The sequence below is a fragment of the Pinus tabuliformis genome, chromosome X (assembly GCF_031772625.1).
Source record: "Pinus tabuliformis cultivar Carrire ecotype Pingquan chromosome X, CPIR1, whole genome shotgun sequence".
NCBI classification, from domain to species: Eukaryota; Viridiplantae; Streptophyta; class Pinopsida; order Pinales; family Pinaceae; genus Pinus; species Pinus tabuliformis.
In genome coordinates, this window is record NC_142308.1 from 949621897 (window position 1) to 949649007 (window position 27111).

The 27111-nt window shown below is 40.2% G+C and overlaps 1 protein-coding gene across 2 annotated transcripts in view; it reads right to left on the reverse strand.

Annotated features, from left to right (window-relative positions):
* Window positions 1–6945: 6945 nt before the first annotated feature.
* LOC149142837 (protein OSB1, mitochondrial-like) overlaps window positions 6946–27111 on the reverse strand; it is a 317711-nt gene continuing 297545 nt past the window's right edge. The window contains exons 4-6 of one of the 2 annotated variants that reach the window (XM_089453294.1): window positions 8851–8945; window positions 8563–8720; window positions 6946–7445 (exon numbers count right to left, since the gene is read on the reverse strand). In XM_089453294.1, coding sequence (XP_089309420.1) covers window positions 7385–7445; window positions 8563–8720; window positions 8851–8945 — 314 coding nt within the window. In that variant the 3' untranslated portion in view covers window positions 6946–7384. Of the gene's footprint in view, window positions 7446–8476; window positions 8721–8850; window positions 8946–27111 lie in introns of both variants that reach the window. The other variant, XM_089453293.1, reaches the window with a different exon arrangement.

Sequence of the window (27111 nt, forward strand, 5' to 3'; positions counted from 1 at the left end):
ATTTCCTAGGACTTGAAGTCTAGGAGAAGCCAAGGGAAATTTTCCTATCCCAAGGAAAATATGTGGTGAAAATATTGGAAAGATTCGGTATGGTGGACTGCAACACTGTAACTACCCTGATGGGGCTTGACTTTAAGAAGTTAAGTGGTAGCGTTGTTGGACCTGTTTTATGAAATGCCACTGAGTATCATCAACTCGTCGGAGCATTAATGTTATTAGTGAACTCCCGTCCAGACATATGCCTTGCAGTGAACATGTGGAGTCAACATATGGTTGAACCTCACCACATACACTAGATTGGTGCCAAGAATCTGTTAAGATATCTTCGTGGCACAATCACATATGGGCTAGGAAGACACTGCCGAAGATGTGAGACTACTTGGATGGATACATTGATGCTGATTGGGCAGGCAGTGTGGTGGATCGTAAGAGCACTTCTGGGTACTGTTTCTCCTTGGGATCTGCTTCGGTATCCTGGATGAGCAGGAAGCAGAAATCGGTGACTTTGAGCACCACCGAAGCAGAGTATATTGCTGCTAGCATGGCCTCCTGTGAGGCAGTCTGGTTGCGGAAGCTCTTCAGTGAGTTGTTTGGATTTACACTAGATACCACCGTGATCCTATGTGACAACCAGAGTGGGATTCATTTGCCAGAGAATCCCATATTCCATGATCGCTCCAAGCATATCAATATCAGGTACCACTATATTCGAGATATGGTGCAACGGGGAGCTATAAGGCTCCAACATATTGGTACAGATGAACAAGTCACTGACATTCTAACAAAGCCCCTAAGGAAAGTCAAATTCCTGACTTTCCAAGAACAACTGGGTGTTGTTCAAAGACCCTCTGATGAGGGTCCTGTATGATGCATTGAGCTCTGGGAGCTCTGGGGGGGTTGCGAGGTACTTCTTGGAGCGACATATGACCACAAGGTGATTCACCATCCCCTGGTGGTATACATGTACACCCCGTGGTGACTATGTAGCAGGATGATTGGTTCTCCTGTGAAGTCTGGATGATGTGTTCTCCATGACGACTATGTAGTAGGATGATTAGTTCTCCTGTGAGGCCTGGATGATGTGTTCTCCATGGTGTTTATGTAGCAAGATGATTAGTTCTCTAGTGAGGATAGGATTGATTAAGTTCTTTTGTCAAGGCATCCTGCCCATGCAGTCTGGGACTCATGGGAAGTACCTCTCATATGATCAATGAGTAGGGAAATGAGGATAGGGACCATAGTAGTACCAATGGACGCATTGTTGCATCCATTGTACTCCCTATGCTAGGATGACCTTCATTGATCTGGGATCAATGATACTGGTCTGGGACCAGTGGTAGGAGTGTTACATACTATGATGTTGACTTCAGGTCGGTTAAGACTGATCTGGGACCAGTGGTACGCACTCTGAGACTGAATTTGAGTCAGTGGAGGATGATACTAGTCTGGGACCAGTGGTAAGAGTTGTACCCACAAAGACACTGACTTCAGGTCGGTTAAGACTGGTCTGGAACCAGTGGTACATACTCTGAGACTGACTTTGAGTCAGTATGATACATCTTCGATCATTTCTTCCCCTTCATAATTCAGACAAAGCAGAGTAGAGTAGAACAAAGCAAAGCAGATCAGAACAGGGCAGAACAGAACAAAGAAGAACATACAGGATAGAGCAGAACAGAGCAAGGGTCAAGTTGTACAGGGCAGTGCATTTGATAAATGAATAGTAGCGACTGACAGACAGATTGCAGATGGAGTTCTCCCTAGTTGAGAGGGAGTGTTAAAATTGGCAACTAGGGCCAAACTCCATGTGGGTCATCTTATTTATCGTTGATAATATTTTTATTAGATTCTTCTCGTTCAGAGGTGTAGGATTGATCTAAAGATCATCCGATTCCGATAAGTATTTATGGGGATATGAATTTATTTTGATTATGGAATAATTATCAAGTCGACTTACAACTCATGTAGGCTCAAAAGCCCAACAGTTTCATCTATTTAATCATCAACAGTCGTGTATAAATACAGGAGGCCTTTTCCTCATTTGGACACACTCATCTCATCACATATCTCTCTCAACTGCGCAAAAAAGAGTCTCTTCTCTCTCTTGCGCAGAAAAGGCTCTCTCACACATGTGGAAGGAAGGTGCAGAATTTAGGGCTGCAACTGCAGAACCAAAGTTTGACCAGCGTTGACTAGAAGACTCCCTCCTCAGAACCGCATTGTAGGTCCATCTGGATCTCCTCTGAAGGCCGCATTTTTTGGTGGTGGAATCAAACCAATCTGACAACCGGTTTGCAAGATATTCTCTGCCCTAGTTTGGTTGATCTAGGGTTTGCTGTTGCTGATGTAAATCAGATTTATGTACTATTTCTCTCTACTGAATTATTGAAGATAAAGGAAGATTTGGTCAAATGGTTTCCCCACATTGGGGTTTGTACTTGGCTAGCCACCACATCTTGTGTCTCTTGTCTTGGCTTGTTTTCTGTTGATCATTTAATGTTCTATCTGCACTTTACTTTATGTACATGTGATTGCTAATCTGTGGATAATAATAAGAAAGATAAGCAAATTGTTATAAGCATAGAAAATACCATAAATTAACAAGGATCCGTGACATCATGTGATGTGTTGATCAATAGGGTTGTTGGTAGGTTGGTTGTCTAAAGAGGAGAAATTTTCCTCTATGGGTTATCCACTTTTGGGTAAGTAACAATCCTCATGCCCAATAGTATCAATGTAGTATGGAAACCGTCTCCTCTACAATCTATGTATTTTAATCCTCATGCCCAATAGTATCAATGTAGTATGGAAACCGTCTCCTCTACAATCTATGTATTTTCAACATATAAGTTAGCTCCCATAACCATCATAAAACCATAACATTGAATGTCATCATAATAACTCTAGTGCTCATAATCAATCAACCATACCTACAAGTCTATAGGGGTACAAACACATACTTTGCACTAACCATCTTCCTCTAAACAACATACCCACCTTTGAAAAAGTAGTTAGTAATGTCATGAGGGTAAGGAAAATGTGTGTCCATAAAAAAAGCCTCAATTGCATCTAAAAATTGAATCATCTTATCATCAAGAAATATATGTTAAGCATAACTAGGATATCCTGACAAACTCTCATGTAACATGAGTTGGAAGTTGGAACAACTAACTCCAACATCAACTTGAAAGATATAAGATACATATGAAGGGGCGGGACTCTCATGCTAATAAACCACATCATAAAACTAAGGACAATAAAATGATACTACATAAGATGATGCATGATGTCAAAAATGGCTCTAGAACATGGATGGATCCAAATGCTAAAAATGCATCGACTAAAGCAACTATTCTGATCTACCTCTTACATGAGCTTATTTGTTCTCTTCTAGATCTATGTAATTCCAATATAAAAAAAAAAAGTTGAGGATTTTCCCTTTCACATGCAACTACAACTTTTTTCTAGTCTTGGTTAGGAATCAGGATAGAAAGAATTTACTCCATCTTTGTCATCAATTTTGAAAGGACCCGGCCATAAGCTATCAAAGTTTCCACACATTCCTAGTTTTTCCCTTCATTTCTCCCACATCAAGACAAAACCACCCTTTTCTAGTACTCTTTGCAAGGCTCTTTTGTCAAATACTCCTCTAATATTTTCCTAGTTCTAAACCAAGTGATCAAATGCCTTTTTTCAATTTTCTTCAAGTTCCACAAGTTGGTTCACTCTTTCCTCAACAACTCCTTGTTCTGAGGTGAAATGTTGTAGTAATTGCTACACTAGGATCTGCAAATGAATAGTAAGTGTAATTTTTATACCATATACTAAATGGGTTTTTAACTATATCTTGTTTATTTGTGATTAAATCAACCCATGAAGCATACTTTATTTTGCTATCCCAATTTCGTTTATTATCATCAACTATATTTTTTATGATAGCCATTAGATTCTTGCTTCTTAACTCTGCGAAACCATTACAATGCCATAATTGAAACAAAAAGTTGATAACTTCAGCACTGAAAGCCTTAACATTATCAATAGCAATCTTAGTTAAGGCACCAAACCTTGTAATAATGTTATCTTCTAAATATTCCATGAATTCTTTCAGTTTCCCTCTCCATACCTACTGTCTCAACCCACACTATGAAGTAATTTATTGCTATTAAGGATACATTTATTCCATTACTAGAATAGTCTTTGAATCTAGGCATAAGCCGACCACTACCCAACCATTACAAGCACTCAAAGATAAGGCCCACCACCAAAGGCGCAACACAAGGAGCCACAGTATGGACAAAGATAGAGAAACGACTCCCAGACACAGAGATCTCATGAAATAGAATTACCTAATACAACAAAATTATTGACTTGTACCAGCATACAAGGGAGATGACTCAATGTAGTACGGATAACAATACTAAGCAAGATAGCCCTCTTCTACAGCACATTCTGGATATCCTCCAACAAATATAACTCTCTAAGAAGAAACTTGCAACCTTCACACTTATCCTGGATGCTCACATTATTAACAGGCCCATAGCTACATAGCAGCAAAAGAGAAATCCCAGTTCGAGGCACCCCACAACATCCTATCTCCCTTGATGATGAGGAAACTTAGCTAGCTTTTTCTATTAATTTCTGATATAGTTCCAGTGATGGTAGGTCTGGACCTGAGCTTTGAGAATCACTATTTTTACTCGAAGGAATGGGCTTGCACATACACCCTGCCCATGAAAATTGAATATGTCCATTTAAAGTTTAAAGTTTAAACACTGTCACTGGCAAAGTGATAGCCCTAAAAATTGCTTGGTATATTTGTTTATTTGAATGTTTGTTAACTTGTCAATTAGCTCTATGTTGTTACGCCGGTAAACAGATCCCCTCTGCCATTTTGGAAAAGATCAGTCAAGTCAATCGATGAACCCTTGGTGACCTGGTAGTGTGTCTATAGATTTTTCTTCATTTGCATAGATAAATAGAAGGCCCTACTCTTAAAAGGAACAAAAGCAAAACAAAACAAACAAGCAAAAATACAAAAATCAAGCTGACAGGGCATCAAACAGCCGGTGAATATAGGGCACTCCTTGAGTAATGGTGACCGGTTTGAAACTTTGAAACCCCATGGGTGTCCCACCTGCCTAACCCTCAACTAGAGGTTATAGTGGTAGCAATTGGAATCGAACCCGTGTCATGTGAGTATGAGACCAGCCCAGTCGTCAATTCCTCCAGTCAACACACACACACAGACACACGCGCACACACATATATATATATTCATGAAAGAAAAAATAGCATTATAGAAGCTGCATATGTAAAACAGAGGTAAATTAATCGACCCTGTGTCATGTGAGCATGAGACCAACCCAGTTGCCAACACACACACACACACACACACATATATATATTCATGAAAGCAAAAATAGCATTATAGAAGATGCACATGTAAAAGAGAGATAAATTCCTCCTCTCAACAAAAAACCATATATGGATCAATAATATTGTTATCCAGATTTCACAACCTAGAGGTTCATTTCAATAAGTTACAAATACAACAAGAAAATTGAACATAGCCTCACCATGGTGCGTGCAGGATGTCGAAATTGAATGATATGTCATTTGTTGAAATTCTACTTTATGATATGATCATTCCACAAACATGCACTTTGATCACACCAAAGCCCAGAGCATAACACAATCAACACACTTTTTAGATATTAATTCCTATCTTATCCATCCATTATAGAAATTTATTGCACCATGAGAACACATTTATTTCAGTAATCATCTGTCTCTGGATCACAGTGATAGTATATGATCACCCGTGACTATTCTTGTGTGCAGGAATTACACTTAAGCAAACTCCTCAACACTTAATTTGTCAACCCAGGGGACCCGTAAACTTAGAGACGAAGCACAGGCAATGTCAGAGATGGTATGAATCTTTCTAATATAAATCCCTACTTTCTTTAAAGGAAAGATTGCAAAATCAAACTAAGAAGAGAAAAAGGCAACTTGAACCATCAAAATAATCTAAAGACTGGAACAAGGAAAAATGCATTTGCAAGAGGGAATTAAAGATAAATGGAAATCACTCTAGCTAATTATTGTTTAACTACTGAGTGTGTGTTTTTCTTTAGAAGAGACACTTAGCAGTCTCATCAGATGGGCCCTTTAAACCTGCTCTTTTAGATATTTCCTTCTTGCACTAATCTATCCTGCACTATCGCAGTATTCTTGAACTAGTGTAGGAACAGAGATTTATGCAGAGGGTATAAATGGCTTGTACTTTTCCAGGTTCAAAGCACTCAGATCTCGTGGCAAGAAACGAGTTCTTGCACCAGATCAGAGCTTCTTGCACTTAGCATTTAATTCTTAAAATGAGTGCTTAGTTACTGCAAGTGCTATTATACTGTTAAATCAAATTGCACACATAAAAAATGAACATTTCTAATCTTGACAGAGTGCAGAAATAAAGAAACAATCCATATAAATTTATCCTGTCATAAAGTGTTTAATGGAAGAAAGAAAATTGCGGGAAGTAGACTAGAAAGGCTCGTTGCATCACATCAACGTGCACTAGTGCAGGTTTATTTCTCCTACTTGGACCAGGCGGGGAAAACCAACAAATCAGAACTGCAAAAAGGAAATATCACACCAACATGTACTGGTGCAGGGTTTTTTCTCCTGCTTAGACCAGGCGGGGGAAACCAATCTAAAATCAGGTGCAGGAAAAGGAAATTTAGCTACTTCACACAATCGATCCGCTTCCACTCAGACAGGAATGCATGTGCTTATCTGACAATATAAACACAAATTACAAGAAATAGGAAATAGAGTAAATGTGCTGAGTTGGCTGGGCCCTAGCCAACCAGCGCGTTTCCCTTTCAAACAAAAACGTTGTTCAGTACTTTAATCAATTCATCAGCTTAAAACACGGAAATGCGATTTATAAAACATGAGGCGGAGCGCCCTTTTTATTAATTCACTGAGGCAAATACATGCGTTAATACATCGTCCAACCCAGATTCGGGCAATAACAAAATACAACCTGTTACCGCTTCTTTGGCTGTGTTTATGTTCTATACAAAAACTCCTATCCAAAACTATCCTCGTCTTATTTACATTCTTCATTATATAGATCTTTGGCTAAAGGCCAAAATAGATTGTTCAACCGATTACATAACCAAACACATAATTTAGCTTTTAGGCCTTCAAAATTAGACAGTGTAACAAAACTAGCTGTAGCCAATCCCCAGCTATTCGTTCTTCATAAATTCGATCTCAATGGCCTTTAGATTGATCTTGCTGTCGTCGCTGAAGCTCAATTGCCTTTAGATCGATCTTGTTGTCGTCGCTGACGACGCTGCTCAAAATGAGGTGGTGATCAAGGAGGTTCGGATCCGCTGCAAGGATTTCTTGTGTTGGCAATGGTGCAAGATCCGACCCTGCACTAGGATCAACGGTCACAGTAAGTACTTTGACTACCAAATAAACATTGGAGATATCGATAAGTTACAAGGAGTGATTATAAGCAATAAATCATGTAATAAATGATTAATTAATGCTAAGTTGAATTAAAAATCTGAAAAATAAAGTTTATATGAAATATGTCATCGTTCTTGGACTGGTGCAAGATGAGGAAGTATAAGAGAGGTAAAACAACAGTAAATGGTTATGATTTAGGAAGGGGAAATGGCAAAAAGAGAGCAAATTAGGGGGCTAACAACTATCAAAGCTACACTTCCCAAAAATGAACCATCAAAGCACATAACTAGTTATTGAGAACTTTAAATAGGTATGATTTCTAAACCTCTAAACCTAGTTGGAAGACTGCAAATGAATATATACATTACAAAATAGAGCACTATACATGCTATGAAGCTTAAATTGAATGTGTCCAATGCAACGTAGCATAGAGTAATAATTATACGATATCTAGCGTTTACATATTTGCTCTACAAAACCGAGTCATCTTTACTTGGCAATAATTTTGTTGTCTTGTCTTCATATTTTTGGATCATTACATAGCCCTCTCATGATGCAAGAATCATTTGAAGTATCAAATATAAAACTGACATGGCACTGAAATCAAACTATTATCAGTACATAGAAAAGCATCTTTTTACTCGTTACAAATTGTCTCTAGTTGGCAATTCACTATTCCCAAGGATTAACTCTCTATTAGTTCTTTATTTTTTAAATGTACATAAATTTTAGATCGAAATAAGACAAAATGATTGCATGGGGAAAATATCAGAGAAAATGCCTTATGCTCTATGACCAACTGAAGAAGAGATTTCACTTTCCACACTAGCACTTGTTGACTATTTCCAATAAATGGCAACACAAGCTGATAAACAAAAAATACTTATTGAGAAAATTACCACCAAAATTTTGCACAAGAGTTAGTATTCAAAAGCAATCAACAGATAGATAGATTATTCAAGATATCATAGCCAGCAATAAATCTAGTTACCAAAACTGTTAGGGTGTCCCTTAGGAAACTCAAAAGATTTGTCCTGGGAAACATATATCTGGGATGATGATAATGATCCCTCAGACCTTGCAGAAGATCCACCTCTTTCACATTCCCCTTGACCCTTCATTTTGGAATCCAGTACAGCTAACTGAGACTTGACCCATAATGGATTTAATCTACTATAAATCCACAACCCTTCACCTGTCTCTTTTTGCGTGAAATCGGGACTCCTTGGGTTCAGCTGTAAAATTCACCCACGTTGTCACTATTTTTCTATTTTTCCTTGAAGACATTAACATTGTGAAAAATAACTGTCCAACCAAAAAATTCATGTATTTCTAACAGAGACAAGTGGAAACGTAGCTATTCACCTTATTTTTCCTGTGGTCCCACCATTCTAGTGGGCTGGCAAAAAATGCTCTCCACAAACTTTCAATGTTAGCAGCATCTTCTTGAACATTTTTTCCTGCAAACAATGATTTCATCTTGTTCAGAAACTTTAAAATCTTGAGAGGAAATCCAGTTCGCATCAAAAAATAGACATGCTTATATACATTATAAAATTTTATTTAGAGCTGCTGTCAAGCTGAACTAATGACATATATTGCAGCCTAAATGATGAAAACTACATGTTTCTAGAGCTAACCATTGAGAAAAACAATCTACCTACCTAAAAGCAGCCAAGTCCATCTGTATTCTGCCATAATTTTTTGCAAAATTATATAACACAATGCATTTGCTTAAATTTTTGTCTTTGCTAGGAGCAATATTCTACTTCTCATTCTCATTCCACCCCTATAGGCAGTTTAGAATATGATAATAGATCAATGTTATATATAGTAAATACCCTCTTTTCTTGAAAGAAAATTTTGATGGTATTGTTCTCACATGCAAAATGATAATTTTGACTTCACCACTCCACCTCTATGTACTTTTAGCATGGAGCATGTCAATCAATGAAAAATTCTAGAAGCAAAATGATATTAATAGACATGTTACCCCTCATGTCAGCACAGGTACATATAAATTTGCCGCATATTTCATACTATTGTAAGCCCAAGGTCACAAGTCAAAAGCCTTGTAACAACCATTTGAGGCATTGTATTAGGTTTCCTAGACCTTGTGTTTGGTTGGACCATGGCTTGTCCCTTTGGGTTCATCTCTAGCTTCTTTTGTCCTTGACAGGATTGGAGGGTCTTTGATGGACTGATTTGAGGACTCATGTTTTAGGGGAGCCTGCTTTTATACGGGTGGTCACTAGCATATGGAATAGTCCATCCTGCATCGGGGTGGACTTGTGTCTTATTGTGTGGTTATGTGTCTATTGAGTCTATACATGGTCTTGGCATTGATGCAATATACTTCAAATAATTCTCATACATGGCAATCTCACAAATTCAACTTTTCACATTTCCCAATGCAAGTGGTCCTAGAAATCAAAAAGTCAACTTGGTGCTGAATTGTTCAGTTTGAAAAGAGGAGGACACACCACATTGAATTTTTCCAAATCGTGAAAGCATTGTCAAGATATGACTAGTCAAAGTTGGTCAAGATGTACTACAAGTTTCCAGGTGGCATAATAGGGGCAACATTGAGCAGTTTTGACATGCATTACGTCAACAATGGTCTACAAGAAGAGAGGAACAAAATCCAAGCCTCACTTTTGCAGGGACCTCAAGAGATCTTCCACTTGGGTGCGATGATGTGGTAGCAAATATCATGATGTGGCAATGCGGTGGACTTTGGGAGCTAGTAGGGCTCATCAAAGGTTATATCAAAGCAAATAGTAGCCGAAACAACTGGAACACTTGACCAAATCATCAAGGCATAAGAGCTAAACGGAAAAGGTGGCAAGTCAAGTTTACTATCCATGTAAGAGTCAAGTCAACTAGCCTTATAGAGGGTAAGGTGGCCATTGGAAAGTCAAGTGGAACGTTTGAGCATATGGACCAATAAGTTAGCCATTGCAAGTCTAACGAAGGTCATTTTCAACCAAGTTGAGTTCATCTTCAACCAAATCAAGTGGGAAAAGACCAAGTCAAACTAATGTACTAGTTGTTGGAGATATTTTTGGGCATTCTAGTGGAACATTGGAGCTTTTGTAGACCAAACATCAACTTTGGGCATTCTAGTGGAGCACTGGAGCTTTTGTAGACCAAACATCAACTTTTGAACCACAAGCAAATAGATGTAGACCTCCAAGGGAATACTTGAGCCAATTCCATCCCTTAGTGAGAAAATTATAAATGTAATTGCAATATAATTACCTATGTTGCACGGGGACCCGTCCCCACATCAACTTCCGAACCACAAGCAAATAGATGTAGACCTCCAAGGGAATACTTGAGCCATTTCCATCCCTTAGTGGGAAAATTATAAATGTAATTGCAATATAATTACCTATGTTGCACAAGGACCTGTCCCCACCAAAATTCATGGCATTCCCTTCGTTCCGACATTCTGGGGAATTTGGAACTCATCGGAAACTTCCCCAATTGGTCGGGAACTCCATTGGAGACTTGGGGACTTCCAGACTGTCCCTCGAAAAATCAGGAACTTTTCGAGGGACTTTAGAATGTCCCCCAATATCATGCATGAAAACCTAAGTTCTAAACTTTAAAATCAAAAAATTAGAAAATAAATTTTGAAACCTAAACTTATCGACTAAACTAATGTCATGTCCCTTCCTAAATCATTTTGGAACAAAATAAATTTTTGTATTATGGGGCCAATTTTGGAGCTAGTGGACCCCATTTGATTTTATTAGGAGATTAGACTTAGGAGAAGTTATTTGTGTTGTAGTTAAGTTACGCACTCCCCAGTTTGATTTGCATGGAGGTGGTTAAGTTTTGCATGATGGTGGTTAAGTGAGGGCCCACGATGGAGGACAAATTGGAGGGAAAAGTGCTCCATGAAATTTATATAAGGAAGGCAGTTCTCCTCATCTCATTGATTCATCTTTTTGGTAATATTGATTTCTCTTTGGTCACTTGAGCTGCTTAGCCAAGTCACTTGCTGTTCAGCACGAGTTCTTCAAGCGAAGAGCTCACCCTTTCTTCGGGGGACTTCGAGTGCCACCCTAGGAAGGTTTTCTTTCATTTATTCAAGAGGAGGATCTCAGTGTGATTCCCAACGATTGCATCCATCTCCAAGTGGTGCATATTACTGGAGGGCGCAGTGAAGAGGAGACCAAGTTTGCTTGTGGTTTCTTGCAAAGGAGTCTGGGTGAAGAATTTTTTGGAGAGGATGCATAGGAGGATTGTTGCCATTTAGGATAAGTTTTGGAGTTGGAGGAGTATGCTACTTCGCAAGGTGATTTTCGCACTTCCTGGGCCAATGCAGAGGCAGCACTAGGTGTTCACATGGAGGGTAGAGTATCAATTTTTGAGGCTGAACTTTACCGTAGAGGTTAAAGGAAATATTTGGAGAAGTGATTGTTGCATTTTCATGAGATTGGAGGAGGATTTCGATTGGGGTTTATTGCAGGCCGTTTTCTTGAGCAGCTTGAAGGGCATGGGGCATATTGGAGGTCAATTTTGAAAGTTCAAAAACTAGCCAAACCATTTCTGGGTTTTTCTGGGCTTTTGACAAGGATCCCAGATATAAAGATTCATAATTTTCTGAGCATCGAAGGTGGGGTTTTTACCCGTATCTTTGTAGTAGACAGTGCAGAATTGTTAGGGATTGAGTAGGGCATATTGGAAACTGAATTTGGGAGGTTGGAGTTAGCCCAAACCCTTTCTAGGTTTTTTTGACAAGGATCCCAGATATAAAGTTTCATCATTTTCTAAGCACTAGATAGGGGGTTTCTTGCAATTCCTTTCCAGCCATCAATGTAGTTTCTGGGGACAACATAGAGCATTAGAGCAGTAGTGATTTCCAGCTTCAAGACTATTATTTTATCACCTGGGTCCTGTCAAGCTTGCCCTTGAGGCAAGCCCAGTGCATTTCTCCATATTATTGTACTTGTTCCATTTCATTAATAAAATGGCTCAACTGGTTCTCACTTCTAGAGTTTTAATAAGCATTTGCTGATTGCTTTTATTTCCTGTCAAAAATCGATTTTGTTTTGCATATCACTATTTATTTAAGTTTGGAACATTACAGTGGTATCAGAGCCATAATCTTGGCTCAGCCTGTGGAAAACCCTTCATGCTATGACAAGACCAAATAAAAGCTAAGAAATCATGGGATACAAAGAAAGGTTAGAATCAAACAACACAACAGTAACCTTGAATGAGATGACTAGGTTGCAACAAATGATGATTGATGTGGGGGAGAAGTTGATTCATTTCGCAATTTGGAATCTGGACACGATTGCAACTGATGTGGAGTTATTGGGAGCAAACTGGAGGGCATACTAATTACTGGGTCATGGCATTCCGAAGTCCCTTTCTTTCTGGGAGTTCTGTGAAATAAGAGGCATGCACAAATCAATGGAGATTCAGTGGGATTTTGTTGGAATGATAAGGAGGATTAAGGAAGAAGACGAGAGAGTAGTTAAAGGGGCCATGGTTGGAAAGGAAACAATTGAGCATATACTCGTTAATGAGATGCCATCCATTGTTGAGGTATTCATTGATGAGGTATCCCGGGTTGTGATTGAGATCTCAGGTGACAGTAGTGCACCACAAGTTGATGAGGTGTCGGAAAACATCCCCACTATTGGTGAGGAGCCAATAGGTACAGAGGCATCCAAATCTATGATAGAGTTGCTAGACGACAATCACCTATAGTTGACTAATGAGCATGTCTTGCATGTTGGGTTGTCTAGGGAGGAGCAATTGGAGGCTAATGTCGAGCCCATGATGGAGGAGGATGTTCAACCATCTTTTAGGCTAGCCAATGATGAGGGGCAGCATAAAGACCACACGTTGGGATTTCAACATAGTTCACTTCAGAGGCATACTGACAGGATCTACAGCGTTATCAGCCCATCCTTACACATTGGATTGAGAGAGGCAGAGTTGTCTAGACATACCAAAAGGGATGACCAGGGTAGCAGCGATGTTGGGTCACCTTTGCCCATTGGAGAGAGAGACACAGAGCTACCTAGTCATATCTCATGTGTTGGCCTGGGTAGCGGGGTGAGACAATCAGAGTTGCACAAGATGCAACATCTGCATGTCGAGCTTGTTCTATGTGCTGGAGTTTGTGCATTCGATCCCTCTTTTGGGGTTGGATGGCGAGAGATTTTAAGTTGGTACCCTAAGGAGTGGGCTATTGAGATGGTGGTGGATCTGGGTGTAGCTCACCAGGAGCTTCTAGGCACTAAGGGTACTAGAAGCCCAGACTGAAATTGGGATCCAGATGGGACTACCTATCATTTCCCAGGTATGTCAGTTGACTACGACCTGGATGGTACAATTGACCTAGCAATTGAGCGTGCACATTCGCTAGGGGAGTCTCGGTCAACACGAGGGGCCAACCAGTTTATGGACATACTCCTTTGGTTGTCTAGGTATGATGATTGTACACAGAATCACGAGGTGATCAACATACTTTGGCAAGAGTTTGTCAGAGGAGGTGGCATTGGCAGGCCACCAAATAGTATCTTGTATGGAGTTGGGGACTCTTCACTTTTGTGTAGGGCACAGACAATGCAGAGGAGCAGAGCAATGATGGCATCACTATTGACACAAACGGAGATTCGCTCCTCAGATCCCTCTAGGAGGATTTGGAGGGGAGATGCCCTCATCGAAGAGCATGGTCATGTGAGGGTGGAGGTGATGATATAGGTCGGGTGCGGGTTGACGCATATGGACACAACTTTAGGCCATCACATCCAAGGATGGGTAGGAGCATCTAATGTGGAGCAGTGGTATGTGAATGGGCACAGAGACACATGGGGGTGTGTCGTAGTATGTTGGACTGCGTTGTGGAGTGGGAGTGCCTCACATCGGATTGAAGTACATGCGGGGAGTGACAAGTGCAGTGACACAGGTGGGACACGGGATGGTACAGGATGGTATAGTCATAGCTAGTAGTATCCAGTGGTGTATCGAGATAGATTGCGGTGTACAGTGGCATGTCGAGAAGTGCGGCCATACTAGGTGGTATGCAGTGGTAAATGATGCGCACAACAGGCACTTGGAGCGTCACCTCCCAAGAGACTTATGGACAAGAACACTACGTGTACCATGGGATGCAGCCCACCTAGGATCGATGAGGGCATTGTTGAGCATCTGGGGACACCATGTTTAGTGTAGACAGGGCTTTGAGGGGGTTATCAATAGATACGAGACAGAGAGGGGGTCATTCGTAGGATTAGTCTTGAGCATTCTAGCGGACTCTTGATCATACCCATCCTCCTCTAGTGTTGTTTATAGTTGCAAAGTGTTTGTTAGTTTCCCTTGACAATCTCCATTCTCGCAAGAGGGCTTGGGAGGCTCCCCCTAGGCATTTGGATGGGACACCTTGTGTTATGAGTCAGGATGAGACTCTCCAATTGAGGCACTTGGTAGGTGCACTAGTGGACGAATATAGGCTTAGGGATGGCATGGTTGATTGTCGAGGTAGCATATGTTCCACCCCTAGGCTCACACTTGGGGAGGTGACTGCTAGGGAGTTACATGGTGCATTTTCAGCTAGGCAGCTTGAGGCATTAGCTGAGCATGAGGTGCAGAGGACAGTAGTCCTTGTTGGCAAGAGGATACCTAGGCTTCCAGTAGTACTCGGGCACATCATCGGGAGCTAGGATAGCAGATCTCATTGTGTGATTTGGCAGGCACAGAGCAACTGGATATTTGCGGCACATGTTCTTGATGCTCGGTGCCTACCTATTGAATACCTACATTGTTGATTTTGGGTAGCATCAAATGTGCTCTACCCATGAAAATTTGTGGAGAGGCTAAAGTACATGAGAACTCCAAGACCCAAAGCAAGCCACGCAGAGCCTAGCAGAGATGGCGCAGAGGGCAGCAAGAGTGACACAGAGGGTCCCAGAGGCTGCGCAGTGCCTCAGAGGGTTGACGCAGAGGGTTCTGAGGCTGACGTAGAGGCTAGGAGGGCTAACACAATGCTTCAGTGTTGATGGAGAGGGTTTCGTGGGGTAGGTTTTTTGAATCCCTGCCTCCGAATAGAGAGGTATTACTGCCAGTTATTTTTCTCTATCGGGTGAGCCAATTTGGCACCCAGTTGTACTCAAGGATATATTGCATAATAAATAATCCCCTAAGTCACATGACACGAGACACAGAGGACATGTAAATACGAGTATTCAATACGAAACACAGCGACCTGGAAACAGGACACGGGGGACACGTTTTATATATATTTAATAAAAATATATATATATACCGAAATATATTTTTTATCCATATTAAATTGCAAGTTGCAGCTTATCTAATCAAATTAAAATATAATTACTTCTCAAAGTTCATAGTTCACTTTAAAAAAATAAATAGAATCAAAATTTACTATTTAGAAATTAGAATGTGATATGCTTGGTCTTGATTCTTGAATATTCAATGTTCATTGTTCATGTACAACTTACAAGCACATAAGAGAATAACTAAAGTCTAATCCTATTGATTTCCTCTGCCCCTCTTGCGAGAAAATGTCACAGCTTTCCCTTTCCCTCTAGATGTAGATGCTGGTGTTGGTGGAGTTGGCAGTGGAGTTTGTTATGCTCTAGAAGCTGAAGAACTAGAAGTAGGAGCTATAGGAGGTAGACCATGTCCTCTATTGGTGGCAGGGGTAGCCCGGGAAAGTGGTGTCACCTGGAAACATTACAATCTCCCAATCCTGAAATCCTGAAAAACTGATAACTCTGCTGCATTTTGAATGAAATCTAAAATTCTACTTTTTCCATATGAAATCCAGTGAGGCCGGAACCACTCTCAAACATCCTGAGTCATTTCATGGTAATGTTAAAAATTTAAGTAAAAGGATGAAAATGAAGATCAAGGAGAATGTCAATTTTACTTTAAGAATTTAACATTACCATGAATAGCATATCAATACTAGGGCCTCGACTTGATCATTAAGCTGCCCCACTCAAAAATTATGTGTCTTTCAAAAAAAATTGCAGCTTATGCAGGCAACGTTTTTTGTCAACAGAATACGCGTTTTTCAGATGCATGACACGACGAAAACCGGCGAATACGTTTTACATTTTACAGGACACGATGAAAAACGTTTTCGACACATTTTAGGGCCGTTTTCGTGTCCGACACGTAAAATACGGGACACGGGACCTTGGAGGACGTGTCGTGTGACTTAAATAATCCCTCAGAATTGTTGCACTGGTTTTCCCACATTGGGTTTTTCTGGGGATGATTGTCCAAAAATAACGGTGTCACTTGTGTGTTTGTTCCCTTTCAGCTGTTGATCTGTAGATGGTTGAGACTGTATTGTGTTTATTTCGATGTTTGTATGTTTAAATAACCTGTTTGTAATTAACAAGTAGGAGAAATAAACCAAAAGAATACAGATAAAATTTCTAACGGATAGACTTAGAAATTTCAACATGGTATCAAAGGGTGGTTGCAGATCACAGGAGAGCTGAAGGCATCAACAGAAGTAGAGCATTTGCAGCAGGATAAGCTATCCCGAGTGACAGAAGTTGATCCTTGCAAAAAGCGACAGAAGAAGGGTTGACGCAGAGGGACTGCTTCATCAATCTAAGCTAGAGAAAGGCCAGCGCAAAGATTGAGTAGGGCAGAAAAAGGCTCATGCAAAGACACACAAAGACTAGGAGGGTTGACGCAGTTGGCTGAGGGAGCATTTTTGCTAGTGTCGGGATTACGCTGAGCCTAGAGGCTCAGTCCTTCAGTTGCTGGGGCATAGGAAGCTATTCGCAGTTTGCAGGAGTAAAGCTGGTGGGGTATTGTGGGCAGAACTGTACCTAATAGGGCAAAATCAAGGTAGAGGGAGTCGCTACTGAGGCGGATTTCTAGGCAAGAAATCCGGATCAGTGTTGCATGTGCACGGAAGATTGGAGAGGTATGACTTGACGATTGGCAGGAGGATTTCCAGAAGGGAAATCGTGACTCAGAGGGAGTCTAGCAGAGAACTTCCAGGCGGGAAGTAGAGAGACTCAGCAAGAGTTGAAAGGAGAACTTCCAAAGGAAAGTAGAGAAACTCAGAGAATTCGACAAAAGCGCAGAGAGATGGTCATGAATGGACTGAGAGATCAAGTCAGGCTGGACGGGGCATCCAACTTTGTGGTCTGGAAGACCAGGATCTTGTCCATTCTAGATAGACATCGCATCAAGGGCTTCGCCTTGAGAGTAATGGCTATCCCAATTGACCCGGTAGCTAATCACAAGTACGAGGAGGCAATGGCCAAGGCAAAATGCATCATCCTTAATGGGGTCAAGGATCATGTGGTCCAACATATTGTCGAGAAGGAGATGGCAAAGGAAATGAGTGACACCTTGAAGACGTTGTACCAGCATACTTCCGTGCAGAGGAAGATGTTACTTGCGAATCAGCTACGGTCATACCAGATGCAGAAGGGAAAGCAGATAGATCTCTTCCTCGGACGATTGAAGGAGATCCGTGACCAATTGACTTCCATAGGGGCCAGCCGGATGAGGAGATGATGGTAAGGACCGCACTTAACGTAATCTCCGAGGAGTGGGAGACATTTGTCCAGACCATATTGGGCAAGGCGGATCTTCCAGATTGGGACGAATTGTAGGCGGCTCTTCGTCAAGAGGAGATCATGCAGTTAAGCAAGGTGGGAAGTAGCAGCTAAGGATTTTGGATCAAGAAGGAAGAGGAAGAGGATGCAGCTCTGGCATCTACAGGAAAGCAGGAGAAGAGGAAGAAAAAGAACCTTTCCAAGGTCAAGTGCTTCCACTGTAGGGAACTGGGTCATTATGCGAACCAATGTCTAAGGAAGAAGAACAAGGGAGAGGTGTATAATTCTAAGGCAGCACTAGCGAAGGCGGAGAAGGAAGTCGAGGAGGATGACGATTATACCATGAGTACTCATGTACCTCTAGAGAAGAGGTGGGGAGACATCAAGCTGTAGTCAGGAAGACTACAGGCGATGAGGGGCAAGATCCTTGACGTACCCAACCACTTGGATTATACCTTGCTACGGGAGCCTCGAAGAGGAGTAGCAGGACTGGCAGATGTTGGTAGAGACGGATGCAAATGAAGCGGCAGAGAGTGCTACTGTGCAGGAGTCCCCGGGCAGCGTGAAGCTAGCAGGCTGCAACAGTGCAAGAGGCACGGGACTGTTGCACTAGTACATGATGGCACAGAGAGGTGTGCAACGGTGCGAGATGCAGGGAGTTGTTGCAGCAGCGCAAAGGTCAGTAGAGGGAGCACTTGTTAGCGAAAGAGGGAGCTCCAACATCGTGAGTGTTTCTAGCCTGACAGGGATGTCAGAAGTTGGGTGGCATCAAATACTTACTTCTAAGTAACTGAGTTGCAGTGCAGTAGCAGTATATAATAGCACGATGCAACATGATGATAAGAGGTTGCAGTGCAAATGCAGTGTTGGGAAGAAGGACCAACAGAAGCACGGGTACAGAGGGAGTTGCAGTGTAGATGCAGTGTTGGGAGAAACAACCAGCAGCCGCACAGATGCAGAGGGAGCCGTCATACGGATGAAGCAATGGTAGAGGCAGAGCCATGGGCAGCGATATAGGATACAGCAGTGGCAAAGGCAGAGCCATGGGCAGCAGTACAGGATGCAGCAGTGCAGAGGATGTTGGGCGGAGAGGCCTAGCATCAGCACAGATATCGGTGTCGTATAGTCAGAGTGATGCTCAGTGTGGAGTATTACTAGAGCACAGTCCTCGCTAAGAGGGAGTGTTGATTTGGAGTAGCATCGGATGTGCTCTAGCCATGAAAATTGGTAGAGAGGCTAAAGCACATGAGATATCCAAGACACAGAAATGGTTTGGGCAGATTCTAACCAGTTTGGGAGATATTAAAATAATTATTATTTTTAATGGAGTTCCTAAGTCTAAACTTAGGAAAAATAAAATATTAAGGGGTATTAATATAAAACTAGGTTAGAAGGTTCCAAAAGTCATGGATCAAGCCAAATCTAATCTTAGCCGTTAATTAGGTATGTAATCTCGGTCGTTGAAGGACCAACAGGAAGAGTATAAGAGGAGGCTTGAGGGTCAGTTGGAGAACACACCAAAGTGATTAATCATTCGATTTACTAGAGCAAGGTTGCTAAGTAAAGTCGAATCAGTGATAAACAACGAGAGGCAGTAAGTACTGGACAGAGAGGTAGAGATAGTATCGCAAGACCCGCTCAGAGGTAAAGAGGCAGATGCAAAAGCCAAAGCAAGCCACGCAGAGCCTAGCAAAGACAGCACAAAGGCCAGAGGGACTGCGTCATCCACACAGAGGGCAGCAGGAGTGACGCAGAGGGTCCCAGAGGCTATGCAGTGCCTCAGAGGGCTGACGCAGAGGCCAGGAGGGCTGACGCAGTGCTTCAGTGTTGCTGGAGAGGGTTTTGTGGGGCATGATTTCTAAATACCTACTTCCGAATAGAGATGTATTACTGTTGGTTATTTTTCTCTATCAGGTAAGCCAATTTGGCACCCAGTTGTACTCAAGGATATACTACATAATAAATAAACCCTCAAAATTGTTGCATCGGTTTTCCCGCATTGGGTTTTTCTGGGAATGATTGTCCAAAAATAACGGTGTCACTTGTGCATTTGTTTTCTTTCAGCTATTGATCTATAGATGGTTGAGACTGTATTGTGTTTATTTCAATGTTTATATGTTTAAATAACTTGTTTGTAATTAACAAGTAGGAGAAATAAACTAGAAGAATACAGATAAAATTTCTAACAGATAGACTTAGAAATTTCAACATACATGAGGTAGAGATGGGGCACAGAGGGGTCCCAATAGTTAAGAGCATATCACAGTGACAGGCAGAGAGGATTGGGGGTTTTGGACCTCCAATATGGTTATGGGATCCAGGGATCCAGTGGATTGGTGGAATACTCCACTCCTCAATGAGCATGGTCGAGATGACAGGTGAACTGATTCATTCACAAGCAGACACATGGGGATCGCTGAAGCCCTCACCATAGGACAAGGCAGATTGTTGCTCGGGATTGGGGTTAGCCATGGAGTGATAAGCACTGACACTGTTGAGTTGCTTTGGAAAGATTGGCCTAGCCTCCATCATCGCATAAATTATGACCGAGAGTTATGGGAGAGGAGGCTTTGGTATGAGCATGCTAGGAAGTCAATCAATACCAGAGTGTCATGATGCCAGCAGGATAGGTTACTTCTACGACAGGCAGGGGATTCTAGCATAATAGGGTTGAGCAGTTCTGTTACCCGAGGTGAGCATGTTTCTACAGGGGAGGGTCATCCAGATCTTCCATTTGGTTTCCATGATTCGTGATGGCGTGGGAGACTTCATCAACATGGCGAGATGGTCAGCAAGAGGATTGCAGGAAGAGCTCATGCATGAGAGGCTTCATTCACATGGGGATTGAGTTGTATCTTCAAGGGCCCACAATGAGAGTGCATGGGGTGGACTATTCGATAGGGCAATTTCATGAGGATTTGGATGGAGTTTCACATCGTCAGGATGCTCTACATTCTGGCAGTGGACAGACGGGTTCTAACTCCCCTATATGGAAGGATAGTGAGTGGAGAACGGGGTGCTTCATGTCGATTACATTGGCTTGGGATCCTGGTATCGGAGGACTCCTTCACAATAGGATAGTACAACGATCAGGGATGATCTAATGGCATATTTGGAACTGATCATCTAGTCACTGCTCAGCGTTGTTGCTCGACAAGTGAGAAATTTGAACTTTTGGTGAGAAAAGTCCTCTGAGGAGAAAATTCCCCTTCTATGTGTTTTCATTCTTTTCCGACAGATTTTTGCCCCAGCAGAAACTGTGCCCTTCAAGCACTGCACTAAGGCTCTACGTTACTCCCTCTGCCTCTGCAAGCTCACGATTTGGAAATTGTACCTCCTTGTCGACTCTCTCAGAGAGAGACTTCCTCGAAATCTCTACTTCCCAACAAGGATTGTGCAATCCCTTCAAGGGGATTTGAATTGCTACCAAGTGCAGCTATTGGCCTCTCTGCTCAGTGCTGGATCTGCTCTCCCTGTTTCAAAATCAATGCTCCAATACCATGTGAAAATTCCTACTCCTCAAGGAACCCCTACTACAGCAAATCTGAATCTACTTCACCTACTTGATTTTAATATACATTCATCAAGTTATTCTTCTGAATACTTAAGCAAAATACTTCTACAGCTTACATTACTTAAATTTGATTACATGAAACAAGGAAACTAAGCAAAGAACAAGATACATAGGACACGGTTATTTTTGGACAAAATAGTCCCCAGAAAAACCCAATGTGGGAAAACCGATGCAACAACTCTGAGGGTTTATTATACAGGAAAAAATTCTGAATACAAATTTAAGATGCTCAACTAGCAATCCTTTACAGAGAAAATACTGGTGAAATAATCTCACCCTATCACTGGAGAATCAGTGACTGATCCTCAGCTCTAGGAGGCTCTACGTCACCTTCTAATGGCCTCTGCGTCAAACTACATCAACCCTCCTGGGTATTACGCTGCCTCTCTGCTCTGGATCTTCCGCTAGCTGAGAATTCGACTTTCTTGCCTCCAGTCTCACACCCTAGCTTCTGACACCTGAACTTTGAATTCCCTCTGCAGAAACTTGACTCCCCCTCACTGACTACCCTGCCTCCGCATCAGCACTGCATAGGCGAGCGTCAGCCCTCCTCTGGACGTCTTTTGTCTTTTCTCTGCCTTGTATTCTCCAGTAACTCCTCCCAGATTCTCACTGCCCCTCAACTGCAAGATCTCCCCAGTCAATTTTCCTTCTGAGAACTTCTCACCTCAGAAAATTGATTTTCTCAATCTCTCTGTGTGTCTTTCTAAATGAACCCCAAGCTTCCTTATACTTTTCTCTTTGAGACTTCTACAGCCGAGATTAAGTCTCTAAGCAACGGCTAAGATTAAAACTTGACTTGATCCACTTTCTAGATCATTCTCACCCATATTTTGATTAATACCCATTAATATTTTAATTTTCCTAAGTTTAGACTTAGGAACCCCATTAAAAATAGGAACTATTTTAATAAAATACAATCCAGGTGGAATTTCACCAAATGGTTTCTGGGTTCTTTAGAACTCATGTGCCTAAGCCTCTCCACCAGTTTTCATAGCTAGAGCACATCCAATGCTACCAAAAACTAACAATGATCAATCTTCATCATGATCAAACTCATCACCACTACTAGACAAGGGATCATCAACATGAGCTACATAAATAATTTGGATGAGTGTTTGAGGACCCCTAAAACTCCTTTGCAACCTTAGCAGTAGTGGTAGTAGTAGCAACATAAATAAACATCAAAACTACAAATCACTAAGCAACATGATCACTTATGAATCTCATCATTGATTCAACGCTACTAAAAATGGAATCATCAGCAAGAGATACATAAATATCATCTTGCTCAAAGTCTTAAAGAGTTGGATTGCTCAACCTTATAATATTATAGAAATTGAAAAAGTTTAACATGCCTAACCAGTGATTTTGGTTTGAGTGAAGGGTTCATCTCCTCAACCTTATAATGTGGTAGAAAAAGCTTAGCATAACTAACCAATTATTTTCCTTTAAGTGAAGGGTACATTCTTGTTAAGGCCATCGTAGAGGAGTTCAACAATCAATACCACCAACATCAACAAAGTTCAAAAATCAATGCCACCAACAACAAGGTTCTTAAAGGACTTCATGCTCTTGATCAAAGGCCAATCTCATTCCCTCATGCATGATAGAATCAAATGGAAACATTGCAAACCCCCAAACCATGAAACCTTGAAAACGATTAAGCCTACTGAATTCTGAGTGAACTCTAAAATTCTAGTTTCTCCATATGAAATCTAATGAGGTCGAAACCACTCTCAAACATCCTAAGTCATTTCATGGTAATGTTAAAAATTTAAGTAAAAGGATGAAAATGAAAAATAAAGGAAATGTCACTTTTACTCTAAGAATTTAACATTACTATTGATTGCTAGTGTTCCTAGGGTTGATATGTGTGAGGCAAATGAGAGGAGAGGCATGCTTTTCTTAGAGAGGTTGATTTTGGAGGGAAACATGTAATGACCCACCTACAACTATAAATAAAATATGGATGTTAGCATACATACGAGACCTCCATATGATAGCTATGTATGCATGGACCTCATGTATCGCACTATATATAGGTTGGTTACTACAAGGAGAGATATAAATTAAATTATTAAAGTAATGAATTAATTATCAAAATAAATTCCTACCTCACCAGAATATCATATATATCAAATTAGGTAGATAATACGTATACCACCTTAAATACCTATATATATATATATATATATATATATATGATAAATCCTTAAACTAAAAGAAAATGTTAATTTCAATTTACAAAGTATATTTGAAGTTAAAAATAATAAAATAATAATATAAATTAATTAAAATTATAAACTAAATAAATCAAATTAATTTATTAAAATAATAATAAACTCTAATTAAATGAAATCCTATGTATTCAAAATAAAATCCATAAAATCAAATGAGATTTGATTTTTATAAAAAGTTACATGTAACAAAAATAATGACACGGAGATGGTAAGAAGGCGATGGGCAAAGAAACAAAAGGAGAAGAAAATCTTGAGGAAAGGGAGGAGGCTGAGAAAGGGAAATTTCTGAGAACATTACTTACTGAGAGGAAGAGTTCAATTGTTCTTAAGTTTTTGGGCACGGGAGACCAGATTGCGTCAATTGAGCTACACTTTGGGACTGAGTACCCAGGTTGTAGCCAGTTTCGCTGGGTGGTTTTGGTCTTTTGGTAACAGGGCGGGAACGAGAACAGGAGCAAATTCTGAGGCATCTTCAACCACAGTAAACTAGGTAAGTACTCAACAGCGCGAAGGTTTTGGTCTTTTGGTAACAGGAGCGGGAACGAGAACAGGAGCAAATTCTGAGGCATCTTCAACCACAGTAAACTAGGTAAGTACTCAACAGCGAATCAATGAAATTTTGAAGTTATGAATTATGTTTAAGTTCACAAAATAGTTTCCATGTTTTGTTAAAGGAAAATGTATGAGTAAATCAGAACCTTACATTCTTGTTGAATAAATTAAAGCTTTACATTCATGTATGAATAAATTAGGGAACCTTAAATTCTGGTATCAGAGCTTAGTTCAAACTCTCGGACCTGTTAAGTCTATTAAGATTTAAATATGTTAAGATAAGGTTACAGTTGAATTCGAAAATTATTGAACTCTTGAGTGATGAACAGACAAATAGAGAGGTCTTACCCTCACTGAAGCAATGGGATCCTGATGTATTTGAATCTAAAAACATAAGGACCGGACCTCACTGAGATCCTATTTTCATAAAAATAAAAAATAAAAACACATTCTTCTATTTTCATAAAGCCATGGATTCTTTGGCCATAATAAGAATTGTATGAGAAATAGAGCTAATTCACTGTAATATGAACCATAGAACAAGCCACGCACCACTTGTAATTATCCAACCGACTAATACAACATTGTAATAATATATCACTGTAATGGTTAAAAAAAATAGCGAATCATTGTACAATAGAGGTTATACATATAGTAAGTTAGAACTAGTCATGCGAGTTTATTAAGCTTCAAAAAATTATGCAAGTCTCCACGATATTATATCAAGCCTTACATTTTTGTATGCAAGTGTTTTTCAAATATGGCACATTGATGAGGATTTTAAAGATGATTTCCTTGGAGAACAAGCCAACTTTGGCACGGTGATTTACATCTGCAACAATATATCTGCACTTGCTTTGCGATCATTACGGGAAGTGACCAAAGTATATACATTTGTACAACTAAGTACTAGCCGAAGTAGTAAACTCTAGTTGGATATCCCCATGACCAATTGTTTTCTGTACCCGGTTGTTCCCAATTGTTGCTGGTACTCCATTCCAAATGTAAATGCCAGCTTAAAGGCCCACTAGGTTTAACCCAGAATAGACGGCACGTCTCGAACGTGGCAGTTCACTTATCATTGGTATGGGTTCACTGCCTACGTAACATATCCTCGACTAGCTACGTAACATATTGTGCGCTCTGCTACAACCAAATTGTGATGTTGTCGATCCGCTACTACCAAATTGTGATGTTGTTGATCCTAAGCCCAAAGAGAGAGAATAAATTAAACCCTTACGCACTTGCCTTAATTCCTTTCTTTTGGCCAATTTTGTTTAAGCCCTTATTGAACTAATTTATACCCACGACTGCCAGACCTGGCATCAATAGCAACCAATTATAAGTCGAAAGTTCAAATAGTCAAAAATATATATATATACGGTGAGAATTTTATAAATTCATACTTTCTAATTGAGGAAATTTGCAACAGCGCGTCTTCATTATTTTGTCCTTCCCCATGCCTCCTTACTTGTCTGTAGTTGTTTCGCTATCAAGTCCAAACTCAATGCATTAAGCTGCAAATATATGGTCAGGATTTGATTCCCCAACCCCATGCTTATCATTGCCAAATATATAGGCAGCGTGATTCGATATCCTGACCTCTGCAAGCAGGAAATTGACTGAGCAGAGAGAATGATATGTAGTTGCACAATATATATTAGTTGCAAATCTACAGAACTACATATGCTAAGGAAGCCATGGTGCCACGGTGCTCACTCACCCTCTCTCAATAGCTTGATGCATCGGAACCCATCTTTTGAATGGCACTTGGTGTCATACGATGCTATTTGACATATGTCAACCACCAGCGTGAATTATTATATGCATTATTACTGTATCAAAATACCTAAATCATATTCACCGTATGAATAGGTGTAACAAAGCGCTGAGTTATAAAATAATTAATGTGGGATATTATACTTGGCCCATGTAAATTATTTTGAAGGGATTTAAATTTTATTATTTGCATTTTGGAAATATAGTCGAATGACTATATCACATTATAATTATTTATGATAATATATAAAGTCATGTAAATAATTTCAATAAATGACCAAGTATTACATCGCCATAGTTCCATTAAGGTGATCGATGCATTGTAGCATCTGGTAGGGACCACTGTTCATTTATGCATTATATATATATACAAATGATAGGTCTCTCACTCATCACTACAGTAGTGCTAATTTTATAATCGTAGCCGAAATGGAATTATAATTTGGAATGAAGCAAATCCGTGTCTAAAGGCCTTTAACTTTATTAACCTATGCTATAGTTAAATCACCTAGTCGATGACTCTCGTGAATTCCTATGACATAGTAATATCTTAGCGTAGGTTAAAAATCATATACTCCACTAAACATCAAGCACAACCATATTATAAATACGTGATGTATAAGAATATTAAAACCATTACATGTCCTCATATTAAAGATTAGCATCTCGGAGTTAGGGTCAAACCCAATACAGCTTAAGTAATTTACGAGTTAAACATAATTATAATATTATTTTTAAATTTTACCATCAATCTTTCCCCACACTATTCAGAAAGGTTTCAAGAATATGTTCATAATGAAATAGTAAGATAGATGCCTAGAGGAGAACAAATATTTTTAGGTTTTGTACCATAACTTTATAAAATTAATCAATGATAATTAATATAATATATATT